At 46.9% G+C, this 17385-nt stretch overlaps 1 protein-coding gene across 8 annotated transcripts in view; it reads left to right on the top strand.

Moving 5' to 3' along the window:
* ZNF827 (zinc finger protein 827) overlaps positions 1 to 17385 on the top strand; it is a 121890-nt gene that overhangs the window by 1486 nt on the left and 103019 nt on the right. For 7 of the 8 annotated variants that reach the window (XR_015699583.1, XR_015699581.1, XR_015699582.1 and 4 more), the window contains exon 2: positions 73 to 171. Coding sequence is in view for 5 of the 8 variants with exons in the window: in XM_087735963.1 (XP_087592089.1) it covers positions 73 to 171 (99 nt within the window). In the remaining 3 variants the exon portion in view is untranslated. Of the gene's footprint in view, positions 1 to 72; positions 172 to 13868; positions 14279 to 17385 lie in introns of those variants that run through there. The other variant, XM_087735965.1, reaches the window with a different exon arrangement.

A 17385-nucleotide genomic window follows, 5' to 3' on the forward strand; every position in this document is an offset into this window, starting at 1 on the left:
TCCATTGATGGAGGCAGTGGTAAGCAATTGGGCTGCTCAGAAAAGCCATTGGTTGCTACTGTTTTCTTTCAGATCAAAAGAGAGGAGGAGAAGGAAAGAAGCTAAAAGAAGAGTTGATGACATACAGTCTTTCATACTGCAGACCGCTGGTTTGTGAACTCCAGGATATGGGTGAGCTAAGTTCAGTTTCTTTCTTGAAGGAACTGTTTCCAGCCCATAACTTACACTTTATAAAGTGTGCCTATATTACCTGATATTTGGCTATGTAGGATGGGGAAACTTGTTGGGGAAAATGCATAAAAAACTAGTAAGAGTAAAATCCATTTTCTACGAGCCCTAGGGAGCTTCTCAGTGTTGGTTGGTCACAGATCTGGTTCTGAGGCACCTACAGTCGTGAGCTATGTAGGGACCTCAGTAGCCTAACACAATTCTGGATTCTGCCCTAGAGGTGAGACTACAAAAAGGCCCATTTTTTAAACCAATTTTTCTGTATTTGTGCATTGTGTGATGCTTTTTCTCACATTCAAACGTGACTGCATCAGCAATGGTATTGCTATGACCAACTTAATAAAATCAAATGAAGAAGTAGAAGGTGCAGATCTGAGGAAATCGCTCCCTGTTTTCAGTGGTAAAAGTAGCAGTTTTGTAGATGTTCAATAATTGGTCATCAACAAGATAATAAAAATGGTAGAACTGAAAAAGGTAAGTAATGACAACTGAAAACTTGTCTCTTTGAATCCAGGATGAGTTGGCACATTCAGAGTGACTCCTTTATTTCCAGTATGCGTCCTCCAATACGGAACTTTAAAAACCCACTGGTTTAGGATTGTACTGACTATCGCAGGCTATTGAGTGACAATGGCATAATGAGGTAGCTGGCTGCGTGCTTTTCTCATCCCTGGCACATTTGAAGTGAAACAAAGGTATTTTAGTCTAACACATTGTACTTGCCATTGTAACAGTCTAAGAGGGTGTGCAAGAGCAGTTAGGGAAGCTCAGCTGATGAGCAGCAATTTACTAAGCCACAGTAACTTACCATGTGGGATTATCTATATCCTAATTTTTGCGTCTAATTCTTTCTCCGACGCTGCTATGGAGTGTGTGCATTTTAGCAGCAGTTGCTCTCTGTGCTTTCCTGGTAGGTAGTAACATTCATGAACGCCTTCTGAAGAAAGGTTTGGCATAGAAATTGGAGTACCAGAAAACTTTTTTGGCAGTTCAATGGTTAACAGCGTTAGCATTTACACATTTGACTAGTTTGAGATTAAGGGGTGAAATTCATAACCCCTCTAGAGTCTCATTCGCATCTTCTGTGTTAACTCACATCTTCTGCATTAATAACGAGCAGTTCCACAGCTAAACCCACGTGAAAATGGCCCAAGTGAAAGCCACTGCTCAAGTCCAATGGCAGATCTTCCATGATATCGGACTGGGGAAGCTCGTGAGGTGGGGGGGTGTTAAGCTTTGGTTCACCAAGAATCTAGTAGAGTATGTGGAGAGACTTTGAACGTGCAGGTGGACGTGCTGTTCTACTATGTTGGGTTTTTTAAAACATTGCTACGCATGTTGTAGTTTTAATTAAGCTAAAGGAAAAAGTTGGCAGCTAAACAGAGCATCTTTGAGCACATGGTAAGGCACAAATTGAGCCACACAAATAAACTACCAGCTAGCTTGGGCTATTTTTAAGATGGCATTGATGAATTCTTCTGAGCTGGTTTTTTTTCTTTTCCCTGAATTCTTGTGTTAATTTACTCAAAAGCTGACATGACTACAGTTTCCATAGCATGGTAGCTAAAGGCCTGCCTGAAATTTTGCTTTAATCATCTAATTTTTAGTGATTCAGCACATTTAAGGAGCAGAAATAGTGATGTAACAGACTGTTGCATGTGTTTCCAGAGAACTTGGGTTTTTTTTAACGGTACTTTTTTTAACATAAAGGAAACTAAACATTTCCTTTGGGTGTAGCGCGGGTCCCCCAAAACCACGTGAAGAATCACTCTGTAAGAATCGGGGAGGAAAACAGAGGCAAGGAAAGCTAACGTTAGGGCCGGAATCGCCCCAACAGCCTCTAACATCGCAGCACAGCGGGGCACATCCTTCGCTCCTTTCTGAAAAGGCTGCCTGTTGTGCCCGCTCATGAGGCGAGGCGATGCGCTGCCCCCTTCGGGGATCCCCTCGACGTCCCCGTCCGAAGGCGGCGTTGGTGTAGCTCTGCCGGGCCGGGAGGGCACCCGCTTCAACGCGGCGCGTACCGGGGCCGGGCCGCGCTCGGGAGGCGCCCGGAACGGTGCCCCGCCGGTGGCTCGCAGCTCCCGCCGCCACCGGCCACTCCCCACCCCCGCAGACCCAAGCCGGCGGCGGGGCCCCCGCGCCAGGGTAGGGCAGGGCAGGGCAGCGGAGGCCAGGCCGCCAGCGCCCCGCTGCGGCCCGGCGGCCGGCCCGGCCCCGCCGAGCATGCCCAGAGCGCGGCCCGCCGGCCGGGCAGGGGAGCGGAGCGGAGGGGAGAGGGGAGCCCGCTGCCCCGCTCTTAAAGGCAAAGGCAGGAGGCTGCCGTGCCAGAAGGGCTCCCCGCAGACCTCTGGAAAGAGACCCGCAGAGCCAAAAGAGCGCTTTGCAAGAGTCGGTACTGATGTCTTTTCTCACCTGATGCTGGTTTCCTTCTGTTCAAATGCATCAGAAAGGTGCGGTGGGTTTCAAAAGGCAGCCGTGTCTTGGGCTGATTGAATCAGGAGCTTGTCCTTGCTTAGTAAGATGTAAAAATCACTTAAATTCGTGCAGGATTTTTACTCCTGCACCCATAAATAAGTCACTGTCTTATCTTCAGTATTCTTAACCTTATCACTAGGAAACAAGTATTGGCCTGCAACCTAATCTTTCTGCATTTGTGACTTTGTCATCCTCTGTATATTGACACACCTTTTCCCTCAGCAGACTTTCTCTGTTTTGTGAAAAGGATTCTGAATATAGGAGTTAGGATGTTGCCTGTCTTAAAGGACAGGTGAGCAAGGCCTGAAGAGCTGCCTGCCTCTTGGGTGTGGGCCAAGAAAGAAGCACCTTCAGTCCAAGTGTCTGCTAGCATAGCTGCCTCAGTCTGGGGTCTGAGGAGGTACAGTCCCTTAGGACAGAGCTCTAAAGGCCCTTAAGGTTTCTTTAGTATTTTTTTTTCCTTCCCAACTATGCGGCAAAATCACGTTACCACTTTGTATATAAGATGGCTTTACTGTGCTAGTAAAAACCCGAGGCTCGGGTGTACAAGGAGCAGCTAAACAGGGTAAGACACGCAGTAGTATGGGAAGCCTCGCTGAGGACAGTGTCACTGAGATAATGGGAGACTAACAGGGCCTGGAGATGAGCAATTTGTCAGAGGAGGTCAGTTTGAAAAGTATAGGCAGCCCATTTTGAAAGACACTGGACACAGAGAAGTCTTGATACTACAGGAAGTTGTTGAAGGCACAGCAATTTGGAGATGGGAAAGAGTTTGGTAACGACAGTTGATTTTTAGCAACAAATTAAGCTAGAAGCTTTGAATTAGATAGGACGGTTGATCAGAGGAAGAATATAAAGTTTAGGTGTTCATGTAGGTTAGAAGAATGTTCTGGGGCAGGATGAAGGGGAGGGATGTGCCTCAGTTGTAAAGATAAAATGGGAGAAACAGGGAGGAGTGAAGAACGGGATGAGGCAGCAGTTCAGAGGTAACTTGAGGAAGAAAGAGGGCCCCTAAGCTTAAAGGGTTTGTAAATTAGATATTCTCTCTTACATGATGGGGTGACAATTTCAGTCAGCTGAAATGTTTGAGCTGTCAAGCCGGAAAGTGTTAAGACTTTCCCTGCAACCTAAAATGCCCTCATCTTTTTAGCATCTTCTGGGGGTTTTTGGGTGGTTTGTGGGTGATGCTTTACTTTTGTTTTTCTTTTTTTGTTTTGTATTTTGGAACGCGGAGTACCTAGCTCCAGGTAACTTGTTGGACTTTATTCTTTTTAATAATACATAGGCACTGAGAGCATAAAGCAGGACCTTTGGTAAAAGACCACGTGTTGTGAAGATCTCCAACAATGTCAGCAATGGAGGATGACAGTCTTCATATTTTTATATCCTCCAGTGAAGAGTGTGATGAGCTCTGAACATTTTTAATAAGTTGATTAAAAGCCATGGAAGGGAGGGAAGTAGGTGGGGGTCAGACTTGACCCAGCTTCTTTGATTAGCATACCCAGTTGGGCAGCAGAAGTAATTATGTCTGACGTGGTATCACAGCTGTGGGGACTGGAGGGTTGTATGAATCATACAAAGCTGATAAGCCCTGAACAGGAGAGTTCCTGTCATATTTTCTGCATTACTCTTCTCCACTGAGCAGACTTTCTTTTTTTACACTAGAAGATCAGAAAGACATTCCACACTGTTTCTTCCTAATCTCAGCTCCACTGTGGTACCTTCTCCAATGCTGTTTTCTCTTGGAAAGCTGCACTTGAGTACCTTCTTGGCCCACTTCCCAATTGTTTTGCTACTCAGCTGACGATTTAAAAGCCACTGATTTTGCTTTTTTCCCCCATGTAAATGAAAGCATCGCAGCACCTCCCTCCTGAGTTGACTTGATACAGCTCTTGTGGGGTTCATGAGGCAGCCAAAATGTTTTCCTTCTGATGGCCACTGTTCTTGGCACTTTGGGGTAGAGGCCACCTAACTTAATGGTTATTGAGACCAAAAAGGCTTACTTGTTTTCTCATTAGTTGCCATTCAATACACTGGAATGAATAAAACTTCCCAAATATAATAAAAATTTCCACGAAAACCCAACAAAAATATCTTAAATCTGATAGGACTTGCACAAGTCAACTGCCTTGCTGGACCTCTTCTCTTAATAGTCATTCGCTTTGATTCTTCCCTTTTATCCTCTGCTTGATGACCTTCACAAGACTAAGTGGGAGATCTGTACCTTCTCTGGCCAGGCAGGGAATACTTACTGTTCAGGCTCCTGCCAGCTTCCATCGATTTAGCTCGTGCAAAATCCTCCTCGTGTAGGAAATATGGAAAAAGTACTCCTCACTTTATTTGGAGAACACTTTGGCTTCTCTCTTCCCCACTTTCTTCTTTAATACAAAAATGTGGGGTATTTTGTGGGACATATACAAAAGGAAAAACAGATTCACTCAAATGCTTTCTACTATATTCTTCCATTTTCAGACCCTCAATTCTTCATTCATACAGTTGCTTCTCGAGGAAGGAAGCATACAGAGGGGCAAAACCCCTGCCCCACAACTCCTTCATCTTGTTTGTTTGTTGCTCCAGTTGGGGGGAAAGAGGTGTGCGAGAGCATGCTGCATGGGACCGTTACTCCCTCTGCAGGCAGGAGCATGCGGCGCTCTGCCTGGAGCCACCATGACCTCTATGCAGTGTTGAGCGCCTTAGGTCTTGAACAACGCTGCTGGAATCAACGGGTGTTTCTCAGTGTACAGCAGTATCTGTATCTGTCCCAAAATCTAAATGAGAATGAGAGTAACAAGAAGTCAAATTATGTGGGTACCTCATGAATTTTACTTCCATGAAATAGGAACCTTTAGGGCAAGCAGCCAACATATATGAGGGGATATACAAATAAGCTGTATGCATACTGGTAAAAGAAGAGAATTGCACAAAGGAAGCATGGGTGCAGGTTAGCAAGAAAAGCAATTAAATCCTGTGGCCATGTCACCTGCACGTCAGGTATGCATTGGTGATAATGGTTTGCTGGGAACAGCAGCCTTAAAATTCTACATCTAGCTTTGTTAGTGAGTTACCATGTGCTGCTTAGAGGCAGAGTGCATGTCCCCAACTGAAAGGTGGAGGAAATGATGCTTTGCAAATGTCTAAGAAAAGTCTAAGTCTAAGAAAAAAGACAGCAAACTTCCACTGCATGCATTTTAGAGGGGTTAAAAATACAGTCACTCTTCTACCTGCTCTGCAGTTATCTTACAGCTTCATTTAGTTTGTAAAATCTTCAGGGTAGGAACCATATTAAGGGAAGAAGAGTGAGGGAGTAAAACACCAGCCATGCTTTTGGAATGATTGGTGAATGTTTTCTGTTAGGAAGTAGCTCATAAACCAGTAGGAATTTTAAAAATAAGTATTTGGACATTAAAGAATTCTGGATATTATAAGGGTGTCTTCAGTGAAGAGTCCTAGTAGCTAAAAAAGCAGAGTGGAATATTTGTATTCTGTAAACTACTTCCATAAAACCAGACGTGAATACCATGTTTAGGAAACAGTAGATGTTCACGTTACAATACTTTCACAGGACCATTTAGATTGGAAGGGTCTTCTTGAGATCATCTAGTCCAACCTCACTGCTCAAACAGCATCAGCTAGAGTTGGTTGTTCAGGCAGTCTCTTTGGGCAACCTGTGCCAGTGTTTGACCATCCTAACACTAAAAAATAGTTTTCTTGTGTTCAGATGGAATTTTCTCTTGGTTTTTTTGGTTGTGTTTGTTATTTATGCCCATTGCCTCTTATCCTGTCAACGGGCACTACTGAGGAGAGTCTGACTCCTTCAACTTCATTCCCGCCCATCAGACATTTGTACAAACAGGTAAAATCACCCCGAGCCTTCTCTTCTCCAGGCTAGACAGTCTCAGCTTTTTCAGCCTCTCCTCATATGACAGATGCTCCAGTCCCTTAATCATCTTTGTGACCCTGTGCTGGACTTGCTCCAGTAAGTCCAGACCTTTCTTGTATCAGGGAGCACTGAATGAGATGCAGCAGCCCAGATGCAGCCTCACCAGCAGGTGAGACTAGAGGTGCAGGATCACCTGCCTAGACCTGCTGGCAACAATCTTCCTAATGTTAGCCTTCTTGGCTGAGAGGGTGCATCGCAGGCCTGTGGTCAGCTTGTGGTCTACCAGGATCCCAAGGTACTTCTTGGCAAAGCTGCTTTCCAGCTGGTAGGCCCCCAGGATGTGATGATGCCTGGCGTTATTCCTCCCTAGATGCAGGACTTTGCGTTTCCCCTTTTGAACTTCATGAGATTCCTTTCTGCCCACTTCTCCAGCCTGCCAAGGTAGTACTTCTGAAAGGTGGCACAACCATCTGGTGTATCAGCCACTCTTTCCAGTTTTATATCATCGGCAAACTTGTTGAGAGTGCACTCAGCTTTCTTGTTGAGGGTGCGTCCCTCGGCTTTTTGGTGTGGAAATGTAAAGTGCTTCCCTCCAGGCATTACCTCTTCTCCTTTCTTCCTACTCATGAAGTTTTGTGCTACTTTGTGTGTGATTTTTCACTGTTATTAGGATTGTCAAGCACCGGAACAGGCTGCCCAGGGAAGTGGTTGAGTCACCATCCCTGGAGGTATTTAAAAGAGGTGTAGACGTGATGCTTAGGGACATGGTTTAGTGGTGGACTTGGCAGGGCTTAATGGTTGGACTTGATGATCTTAAGGGTCTTTTCCAACCTAAATGAATCTATGGTTCTGTGATTCTACTTCTTATGGACAAATAATTTGCATCTTACTGTAAACTACAAACTTGAAAACAATGGATGGCCTTACCATTGCTGAAAAGCAAGGACTAGAAAGACTATTTTCCTCAAACTGTGTCAGCAGGGGTTGAGGAGACTGTACTTTATTCCTAGTATCTGAAAAGACAAATAACCTTTTCCTCCGTGCTGTTCGGTACGATGGGGAAGTGCCAATGCAAGAAGATATTCCCTACAGGAGGGGACTGGCCACATGACTTCATGCTCAGCAGGCAGCGGTGACAGCAGGCTGACTTGCAGCCCAAACCCTTCTGCCTGCCAGTAGGTGAGGGCTGATTACTGAGGACATGCAGCATGGTGAAGGATAGCTGAATGCCATGTGAAATTCATTACACCAGGCAGGTGAAGTCTGCTAGAAGCTTGATCTCCACGTACTCCTCCTCTCCCTTACCTTAATGTGTTTCCTTCCCCTGGGAACATAACATGTTTTCTTGTCTCCCAATTGCCCTTCTATTCTATCTCCCCCTTCTTTAAGCTGTTAATGTGTTGCGAAGAGGGCGTAGTTGGCATCGATACTGCTAATGTCCGCTTCTGTGCCTGCTTTTCTCCTGCTGCATTTCTGGTAAGGTGCTATGTCAGAGAGATGAGTTTGGTAAATGCACAGTCCTAGATGGTAGATGAGCTCTCTGGGATCTTGCCAGTTCTTGGGGTCCAGAGCAGTCTCGCTATTACTCTAGTGTTTTAACAGAAAACTAGCTAGTGAATTGAGAAACCGAAACTGATTTCCCTGAGGAATTTGCCACCTTGCTGGTGCAGCAGAGACTCTGCCTCTCAATGTATACGTAACAAGGTGTTTAAAAACTTAGACACACTTTCATTTAGGAAACAGCTGTGACTTAAAATGCTATTGCCTTGCTACTTAACTAAGCTGCAAGACTTCACACTGAAGCAGATGAGGAGGCCAAATGCATTCTGTTTTGCCAGTTTGGGGGTGGAAGCAGTTAGCTTCTCCAGGAGGGTGGTAATGTCTTAAACCATGGCAGGTGTTTGCTAATGAGCATATGCCTAAACCTTCAATTAACCAGTGACTAACAAAATGTTAAGCGGAAGCAAAATGACAGAGGGAGTGCTCTGGGTCTCACTCTGATTTAACTTGAACCATTCTTGGGATGGGGTAAAGTTATTGATTTCAATGCATTTAAATGGAGAACAGAAAACGGTACAAAAAGATCAGGATTGTAGCAGATATTTATCCTTTTTTATTTCCACGTTTGTAACCGTAATAGCCCTGAGCTAAGTGTTCCAGTCCCCAGTTGACTAAACAAATTCTTCTCATCAGTTCAGAAGTTGCTTAGTATTTTATGTTGTAAAATATTAATTTATTTTTTCTATATTTAATCTGCACTGGGTAAGATGTTGCTAGCTCACATTTGGGGGAGAAATTCTGCCTTTCAAGTATCTGTAGACTTAAGTCTAATAGTCATAGGCTCAAGTGAGGTTTTTTTGCAAAATGTGCTTACAGAAAAGGGGTGTGAAGAGGTGGTATAGTGAATTACAGAATTGAAAAGCCAGCTGCACTTATGGTAAGATAAGAATCACAAGACCTCCTTGCTAAATCTGAAGAAACATCCCATAGTATTTGAGTGGCAACAAAAAGATGTGGACACTAATGTAATCCCTCTCCAGACCTATAAACAATGTATTTCTGGCCTGCAAAATCTAGGATTATATATCAGCATGGGTTTAAGGCCAGCAGCTTTAAGTATTGATTTTTTTTTTTAATTGAAATTAGGAGCTATATCACCTTTCCTAGGCAGTGTGCTGTATTAACAGCTGAAAAATATAAACACCACGGTTCTTCCGAAGAAGTATTAACATGTTAAATTTGCATTTCAACTGGAATCATTGTGTTGAAATTATTATAACATGATTATGTCTAGTTTGTTTGCCAGGATTTAGACAAGATTCTGAGAAAACCAATTGTGGTTTAGCTAAGAGATGCAGGATATATTGCACTCCTCCTCCTTGATGCCTCTCCACTCTGAGGCTGCAAAGTTGTAGCAGAATTCATTAGAATCTTGGTCTTGAAGAACATTCCCCATTCAATATGCTCTCTGTTCACAAGCATGGCATAGGCAGCTAAAGAGTCGGGAGGGCATTGCCAGTGATTTCAAGGGTTGCTAAAAGAGTTCTTGTCTAGGTTGCTGTGACAGTTCACTGACTGTGGCCCTTTCATTTTCCTTTCATTTTAAGAAAGAAGAGGTTAAAAACTTTGGGGAAGGAGAACTTGGTTGCCTTTTACAAAAGCTAAAGCCTGTCTGTTGTTTAAGAGCCACTGGTTATGCAACTCCACCTCCCACTTTGTTTGTTATCTGTCCCAAGGTAACAATCATCAGATAGTAATGACTTCTGATCATTTTGTATTAGCCTTTGTGAAACTGGTTGGTGGCCTCGCCACTCACTAACTTGTCATTATTTATTATTATTACAAATCCATTACTTAATGTTATTTGTTCACAGAGCATTTGCAAACATGGACGATGGTATCCATGAGCTGTTATCCTATGGATTTGTTCATCCCCTGGTGTTTACCTCTTAAACGCTTTAGAGCAAAGAGAAGTTTGAAATCAAATCTTGTTTGCAGGATTGATTCATAGTTGCTGCTGAGCGTAGAAATATTGACATCAATTAAAATAGAAAAGAGGAGGAGTTTAGGCCGTTGAGGGTATCCCTCCCAGACATGTGGAGAAAGAGGGTAATTTTGATGAAAAACAGTGTGCTTCATGTTAGATATTGAAGATACAGAGGCTATAGGCAAATATCTTCTATGTTCAATAGGAAATTAGTCTAAAGATAGGAGAGCCATTAAAGAGAGCTGGTGGAGCCTGAATAGCTCTCCTCTGCATGCTCAGGGACACACGGCTGACGTGACCGTTATTTTGGTAGGCAGAGGTGGCCTAATACCATAGTTCAGTTTGGGGCCCAAGAACTGGTTAAAATGGTCCTGTTTTTCCACTCAGTACACTTAAAAAAAAAAATCTGAGCTTGGGAACAGAACTCTTTAAAGTTTCAAAGAATACAGCAAGGATGTCAGCTAATTTTTAAGTTTCTGTTTAGCAACCTTTTCAAGTATTTGTTACATTAAATAAGAGATAGTTTGGATGCTAGACACCCTGCAAAGGTTTTAAGAATGTTACATCATTTATTACCGTGTAAAATCTTATTTACTCAATTTGTTTCATTTTTCTCATGTGTAAGTGAAGAAAATATTTACTTTGTTCAAAAGAGGTTTCTGAGGCTGAACTTAATTCATATGTGTAACTAGGTTTGGTGTTTGGAAGGTGCCATACAATCATTACTTATTAATAGCAGGACCTGCAGAAGCAATGCATTATTTATATTATGTTATCTGTGGAAGCCTTGCAACTATTTTCTTGTGTTTGGACTAGAAATGTTCAAAAGTATGGTCAGCTGACTTCATTCTTTTTCCTACTATACCACAAAACATATAATGGAAGATTATTTTTAAAATGGCATTATACCCTTAGTCATCTTCCTTAAGCCAACGTATAAAAGAATGTAAAGTTAGGACTGATGTGTCTTTGATTTCAATGAGATGGCTGGATATGATCTATTGGCTAGGACAATATGTGGAGTAATGCAATTAGCCAGGATAGATACGAAGAACCAAGTTGTTCCCATACAGAGTATTTCCAGGCGTGGAATTAGAAACTCTTCAAAGCTAGAGTCTATATAAAGTTTCTCCCTGAGAATTCATTGAACCATTGGGATTTCTTTCACCTCAGAACAGGCTTAAGGCTTGGCCCACTAAACTCTTAGGCAAACTGTTGGGGTGTCTGTCAAAGCCAAGGTCACCCTCAGAGTGATTTAGTGCTGCTCTATTGGCTGCCAGTCCCCATGGCCCTTTCAAAGAGCTGTGTTCCTGCAGCGTCTTTGCTGCAGCCACCTCAACTCCCCTAAAGGGGGTTTCAAGTGATGGAGGGGAAAAAAATACCACACAGCATATTGTAAATTAATGCTGACAATGTCAACATTAATTTATGCCAGAAATGCATGAAGAATAGAGGGTGGAAGGAGTGATGATGCAGAACGTGGTATTTCCTGTATCCCCTTCTCCTAGAGCACCTGAAGAAGGGCTGCCACGGCAGTGGTGGATCATAGCACAGAGCCAGTACTCTTTCCCTTTCTGAAATGGCAACTTTGCGGCCTCCTGCACAGATAGGATCATTCAGACGGACAGAAAGCCGCTGCTCACAAAGCTGGCTTAGTTCAACACAACTGCCATTAGAGTGTATTTAAAAAATAATTAAGAAGGGTTTAGCACTGCAACTCTTACTAGTGAACAAAGTTCTGTTGCTAGTCGCAGGCACATAAAAATTGAGGTTTCTGAGCAAGAGTGAAGAATGCCTCTGATATTTTTGGTTATCATTACTAATGCTGTACAAATCTCCAAAACCAGCATAATCTGGAGAACTGAAGGAAAATACAGGACCTAAATATTCAGAGGGGATTCTGACTCTGGTACTCTTGATGATGAGTAAGTGTAAGGTAGATGTTTTGATTCACCTCTAGCCCTGTTTCTGTCAGTTACACACTTTGGTTTTTACTTCTGGATTAAAAATAAGTAAATCTCTCCATGAAAATGAATTATTTTAGCTGTATTGTGAGATGATAAACTAGCTGAAGTCAGGACGGGTCTATTTTGTCTCAGTATAATTGTACACTGTACATGTGCTTTTAAAACTCAGAATTGCACATGCATGCTAGTGAAGCCGAGATTCTCATATATATTATCTTTTAAATCTTCTTTAGTTTCGTTTTTTCCTGTAGAGAAGATAATAGTGGCTGTAAAATGGGTATAATATTATTTGAAACCATTCTAACTTGAGGTGATTAAGAGTATAAGTTGACCGTTTAAAAGATTGAGGTTGCAAATCTGCTGTTTTGTGTTTTCCTAGACAGCTGTTTATTTAAAGAAAAAATTGAAAGTATTTTGAAGGTAGGTTAAAAAAGGATGTGATAAAATGATGAGTCAGGTTGTCAAAAGCAAAAAAAGTAACAGGTATACATGCTAGAATAATGCTTTTTTTATTATTATTTTTGCAACATCTGACTCATGATTTTGATTATGTATTCTGCCAAGTTCAAAGTTTCCTTACACAAAGAGAGCGCTATATGAAACAACCGTGCTTCAAACCATTTTACTTCAATTGTAGTAACAGGTTTTAGAGTTTAAATCATTAACAACCTCTGTGTGAACTTTTATCCAAATGACTGCAAGTCACAAAGAGAGCACTTCTCTTTCACGAAGTACCTTTTGTGCTTGAGTGAGACCCAATCCCTCTTCTATTTTTTTTTTTTCCCCACCTTCCTGTCTGTCTTTGAAGAAAGCTGTGTGATTTGTGAAGTAATGAAAGTATGTATCAGTTAATGAAAACTGCTATCCTAGCTTCATAATGCACGCTGGAATTGCTTCAGGATAAAGCTTCATGTACCTGCATTACAGCAGGAAAAAAAGTAAATTTCAGAAGTCCAGATTGCTGTGTGCACTGTAGGAGTATCATGTAGCAGTTAAATCAACCATTAGGGGTGACCTAATCTTGATTTCCTCCCCCCCTCCGCACACACACACGCATACATACACGCTTCTCAAGGAGTTGTGATGTTCATGCTACTTGCATTCTTTCCACTTTCAAAAACCTGCACTAGAAATTGTCAGAACCTGATACTGGAGCAGTGTATCCACATACTAACTCACCCACCTTCCTTTCTTGCTGATTTTGTACGCTTAATTTGGCACGGAGGGAGCTGTATCTAATCACCCTCCCCCCCCCCCCCCCCGAAGTTCAGTTCCAGTAAGCCCCTCCGGGCCCTGTGCTGTGTGAAGGAATAGCTGAATATCCAAGGAATTCTGTGGGGTTAGCTTTGCACTGCTACAATTTTTCTTTTCTAACACAGGAAGACAAACCGCCTTAATTTAAAAAGGGTTGCTGTTATTATTTTGTTTCTCCCCAGAAATGAGGGAATTACAGTGCGAATGGTCGAGACTCACAAATTCCCCCCCCCTTTTTTTAAAAAAAAAAAAAAAAAAAAAAAAAAGCGCGCACTAGGAGCGGGTGCGGGAGCGGGGCAGCGCATCCTCCGCCCGCGCCCGGGGCGCAGCGCGGCGGGGGCACCGTCCCCTTTGCTCTGCCCGGGCGTGCGTGTGTCGTGTCTGTGTGTGCGCGCGTGTGTGTGCGGGTGCCCGTGCCCGCCCGCCGGGGGGTGTGTGTGTGTTGTGTGCGTGTCCGTGTGTCCCTGGCTGCCTCCCGCTGCCCGCCCGCGGGCGCGCCGTGAGCGCCGCCGCCGCCGCCGCTGCCCTTTGATCCCGGCGTTAGTGTTAGTTAGGGGCCGGGAGGCGCGCGGGGCGCAGCCCTCGCCACCGCCGCGCCAGCCCTCGCCCCGGCACGGCGCCCGGCGACCGCTCGCCCGCCGGGAACACATCCCCGGCCGCTGAGGGATACTGCGACCGGGGACAAGCCAGGTGCACGACCGGGTTGGGGGGGGGTGGGGGGGGGGGAGAGGAAAAAGAAAGAGAGAAGGGGAGAGGGAGCCCTTCGCGGTGGCTCCGGGAAAACCGGCTTCAGCCCCCTTTCCCCCGGCGAAGAGGGGAAAACCCGCCCCGGCTAGCAGCTCCCCCGGGGGCCCCGGCTTTGTGCCTGTCTGTGCCCCCCCCTCCCGGTCTTATTTGATCTCCCGTTAAACCAAGGAGGAGAATGTGAAAAAAGGGGGAAAATGCCCAGGAGGAAGCAGGAGCAGCCCAAGCGCCTCTCTTCACGTAAGTGCCCCCTCTTTTTGCCATTTTCTCCTTCCTCCTCTCCCCGTCTCCTTCCCCTCTGCAGCCGCCTCCGTCGTTTCGTGCATTAGTTTAGGGTTACAGAGGTGAAACTGACAAAGACACAGCCTGGGTTATTCCTCTTTTAGGTCTGAGCTAAGGCAGCCATGTTGGTGATGAACAGCCTTGTGCCCTTTTAATTTTTCCTCTCTCTCTCCTTTCCCCCCTTCTTTCTTCGCGTCTCTCGCCCTTTCCTCCCTCTCCCTCCCCTCGCCCGTGATTGTGCATTTGTGCTGGGGGGGGGGGGCGGTGTGGGTTTCTCTTTGGGGCCGGAGGGAGGGGGGGTCTGTTTTATTGGGGTGGGGAGGGGGGCTAGCACCGGAGGGGAGGGCGGCGAGAGGGGAAGCGGCTGCTGGCGTCTTGTGCGGAACCAGCCGAGAGGTCCGTCCCCGGCTAAAGGTTGCGGCGGGGCTGGGCGGCCCGGGAGCGGGGGGAGGCTGGCAGCGGCCGCCGAGGGGGCCGCCGGCGGCGGCGGGGGCACCCCGCACCGACCCCACCGCCACCCCCGTAGGGGGCCCGGGCCGCCGCCGGCGGGGGAGGGGGCGGCGGGGAGGCAGACCGTGGCAGGCGAGGTCCCTGCAGAGCAGGGAGAGGCGGCGGCGGCGGCGGGCTCGGGGCTCCTCCTGGCCGCAGTGAAATGAAGGGTCAGGCGAGCCAGGCGAGACTCGGGCTTCGGCGGCGCTGCCCCAGACGAGAGCAGCAGAGCACAGGGCTAAAGTGCATCCCGATCTCCGCCTGCGGGCACCCCGTGCGCAGGCACACTCGCACGCAGACACACATCCCCTGACACAGCTCACCCTGCCCTGCGCCTTCTCGCTCCCTCCCCCCTCCCTGCCTATTTTCTCCCCTCTTTGCAAAACAGTTAACTTTTCTCCCGCTCGCTCTCCCCCCTCTCCTCGCATTAAGCGCTCGGCAGCTATTGAGAGGGAGGCGGAGGGGAGGGGACCTAAAAATACCCTGCCCCTGCTTGGCCCCAGGGTTGGTTTAAGGAGAGCGGGGGGTGGATGGAGGGGTCATTTGTCAGCCTCCGGCACATCTGCTCGGAGCGTGCCTGCCGCCCCTCCGCGCCGGGCTCGGGGCAGGGCGAGAGCTGAGCCGCCGGTGCCGGAGCCGGGCTCGGTCACCGCGAGTTCACCGGGGCGGCCCCGGCCCCTGCCCCCGCCCGGGGGCCGCCGCCGCTGCGGGCGGAGCGCGGCCCGTGCCCCCCCGCCGCTCTGCGGGCCAAGGGGCTGGGGCACCGCTTCCCCCCCTCCGCCCTTCCAGCACCGGCAGACGGGCCGGGGCTGGGGGTGTCGGGGCGGGGGGGCGGCACTTGCAGCCCCACAAATATTTCTCTCTCCTTTTCCTTTCCGCCGGAGTCGAATCGAGGGCTTGAGTTGCGGTGGGGTTTGCCTGGGGTGGGGGGCGGGGGGGGGGGTTTCTCCTCCCTGTCCCTCCCCTCGCCGTTTGCCCCCGCGCAGCCCTGCCGCGGTCCCCCCGCTGGAGGAGCCGAGCCGGCAGCTCCGGCGCTAATTCCCCGGGCAGAGCGGCGGCTGGCACGGGGGAGGCGGCGGGAGCGCGGCGGCCGCCTCTGCAGCGCCCCGGCCCCGGCGCGGCGGGCGGGGGCAGGGGCCAAGCCCGGGCGCGCAGGGCCTTGCGTGGCCGTGGAGGGGCGTTCCGGGGGGGGCACGGGGCGGGCGCCGCCGCCCCGGTCTGGCAGAAGCCCTGGGGGAGCGGGGAGGCGGAAAGGGGCTGCCGGGGCCGGCGCGGAGGCCGGCCCGGCGGCTGACCTTGCCCTCGCCCCCGCCCCGGTGCGGCTGCCCTCCGCCTGCCTCTCGGGCTGACATCAAACCTGGGCTCCATTTTAGCTCGCTCGGGCGTGCCGCTCCCGTGCGCGGCGGCGGGGGCTCGGCTCCGGCGCCGGGCTCTCGCCTGCCCCTGCCTCCGGGCTGCGCCGGAGGCTCCCCTCGGCCCCGACCTCCTGACCGCCCGCGCCGGGGGAAGTCACGGCTTTTTCTGGGCCGAGGAACAATTGCCTTCATTGTGCAAACTGAGTTGTGCCTGTGTTATTTGTTTTGTTTTTTTTGTTGTTTTTTTGTTTGTTTGCGTGTGTGTGTGGTTTGTTTTTTGGTTTTTTTTTGTTTTTTTTTTTTTTTTTAAACGCACGGCCTAATTTGCAGTTCTTTCAGATTAATTTTTTAGTTCAATTCATGGGAGTTTTTTTCCTGATGTGTGAAACAGGCACATGCTGTATGCCCCACACGAATGCTACTTTTTAATGGGATTTATTTATTTTAATTTATTTTACAACTAGATTGCCTTGGATTAAAAGCTATTATTTGACAATAATAATAATATTTTAGATAATTCAGGAAGAATTGCAGGAATCCTGTTCTAGCCTGCAGTCCTGGAGATTCAGAAAGTGCCTTGGAATCCATTGCATTCAGTGTGCAAATGCTATAAATAGTGATTTTTTTTTTTTTTTTTAGCAACATGTTGCTTTAATGGGTACTCAGTGTAAAATGCATTTTTATTCTACAATTTCTGCTGGTTTTAGCAATACATTTCTTAGAGGAACAGCGTGTGTATTTCATTTTTAAGTATTAATGATGGCAGAAGAATACAAAGTGCACCATGCGCATCTAGAAAGAAGATGGCTAACACTGCATTCAACCTTAACTCTGCCCCGTTGTGGGTATCACGCTATGATTCACTCCAAAGTTATGTTACAGGTTGCTTGCTGGTACACAAATGCTCTCCAGTGCACCTAAATGATGTAGCATCTTCCTGAATATCTCTGTGATATTTTCGATTCTGTTGCAATTGTTTGGGAAATAAATAGTAGGATGTTGATACACAGAATAATTTACCAGTGTTACAATGTAACTGAGCAAATGTAACTTAGTCTGGCAAGTCCTGTGGACGCTAGTATGGCTTAGGTAGAAAGCTGTGTTCTCAGGATCCCTAGGCCTTAACTCATTTCTTATAAATTGTTACGTACCCTGAAAGGCACCTGAAGAACGCTGTCACGCTGCTTGAAGTGACAGTATAGAGCTGCTGCTGACCAGGAC

Source organism: Nipponia nippon, unplaced genomic scaffold (genome assembly GCF_047370975.1).
Source record: "Nipponia nippon isolate SJK-2023a ecotype South Korea unplaced genomic scaffold, ASM4737097v1 scaffold_6, whole genome shotgun sequence".
Lineage (NCBI taxonomy): Eukaryota > Metazoa > Chordata > Aves > Pelecaniformes > Threskiornithidae > Nipponia > Nipponia nippon.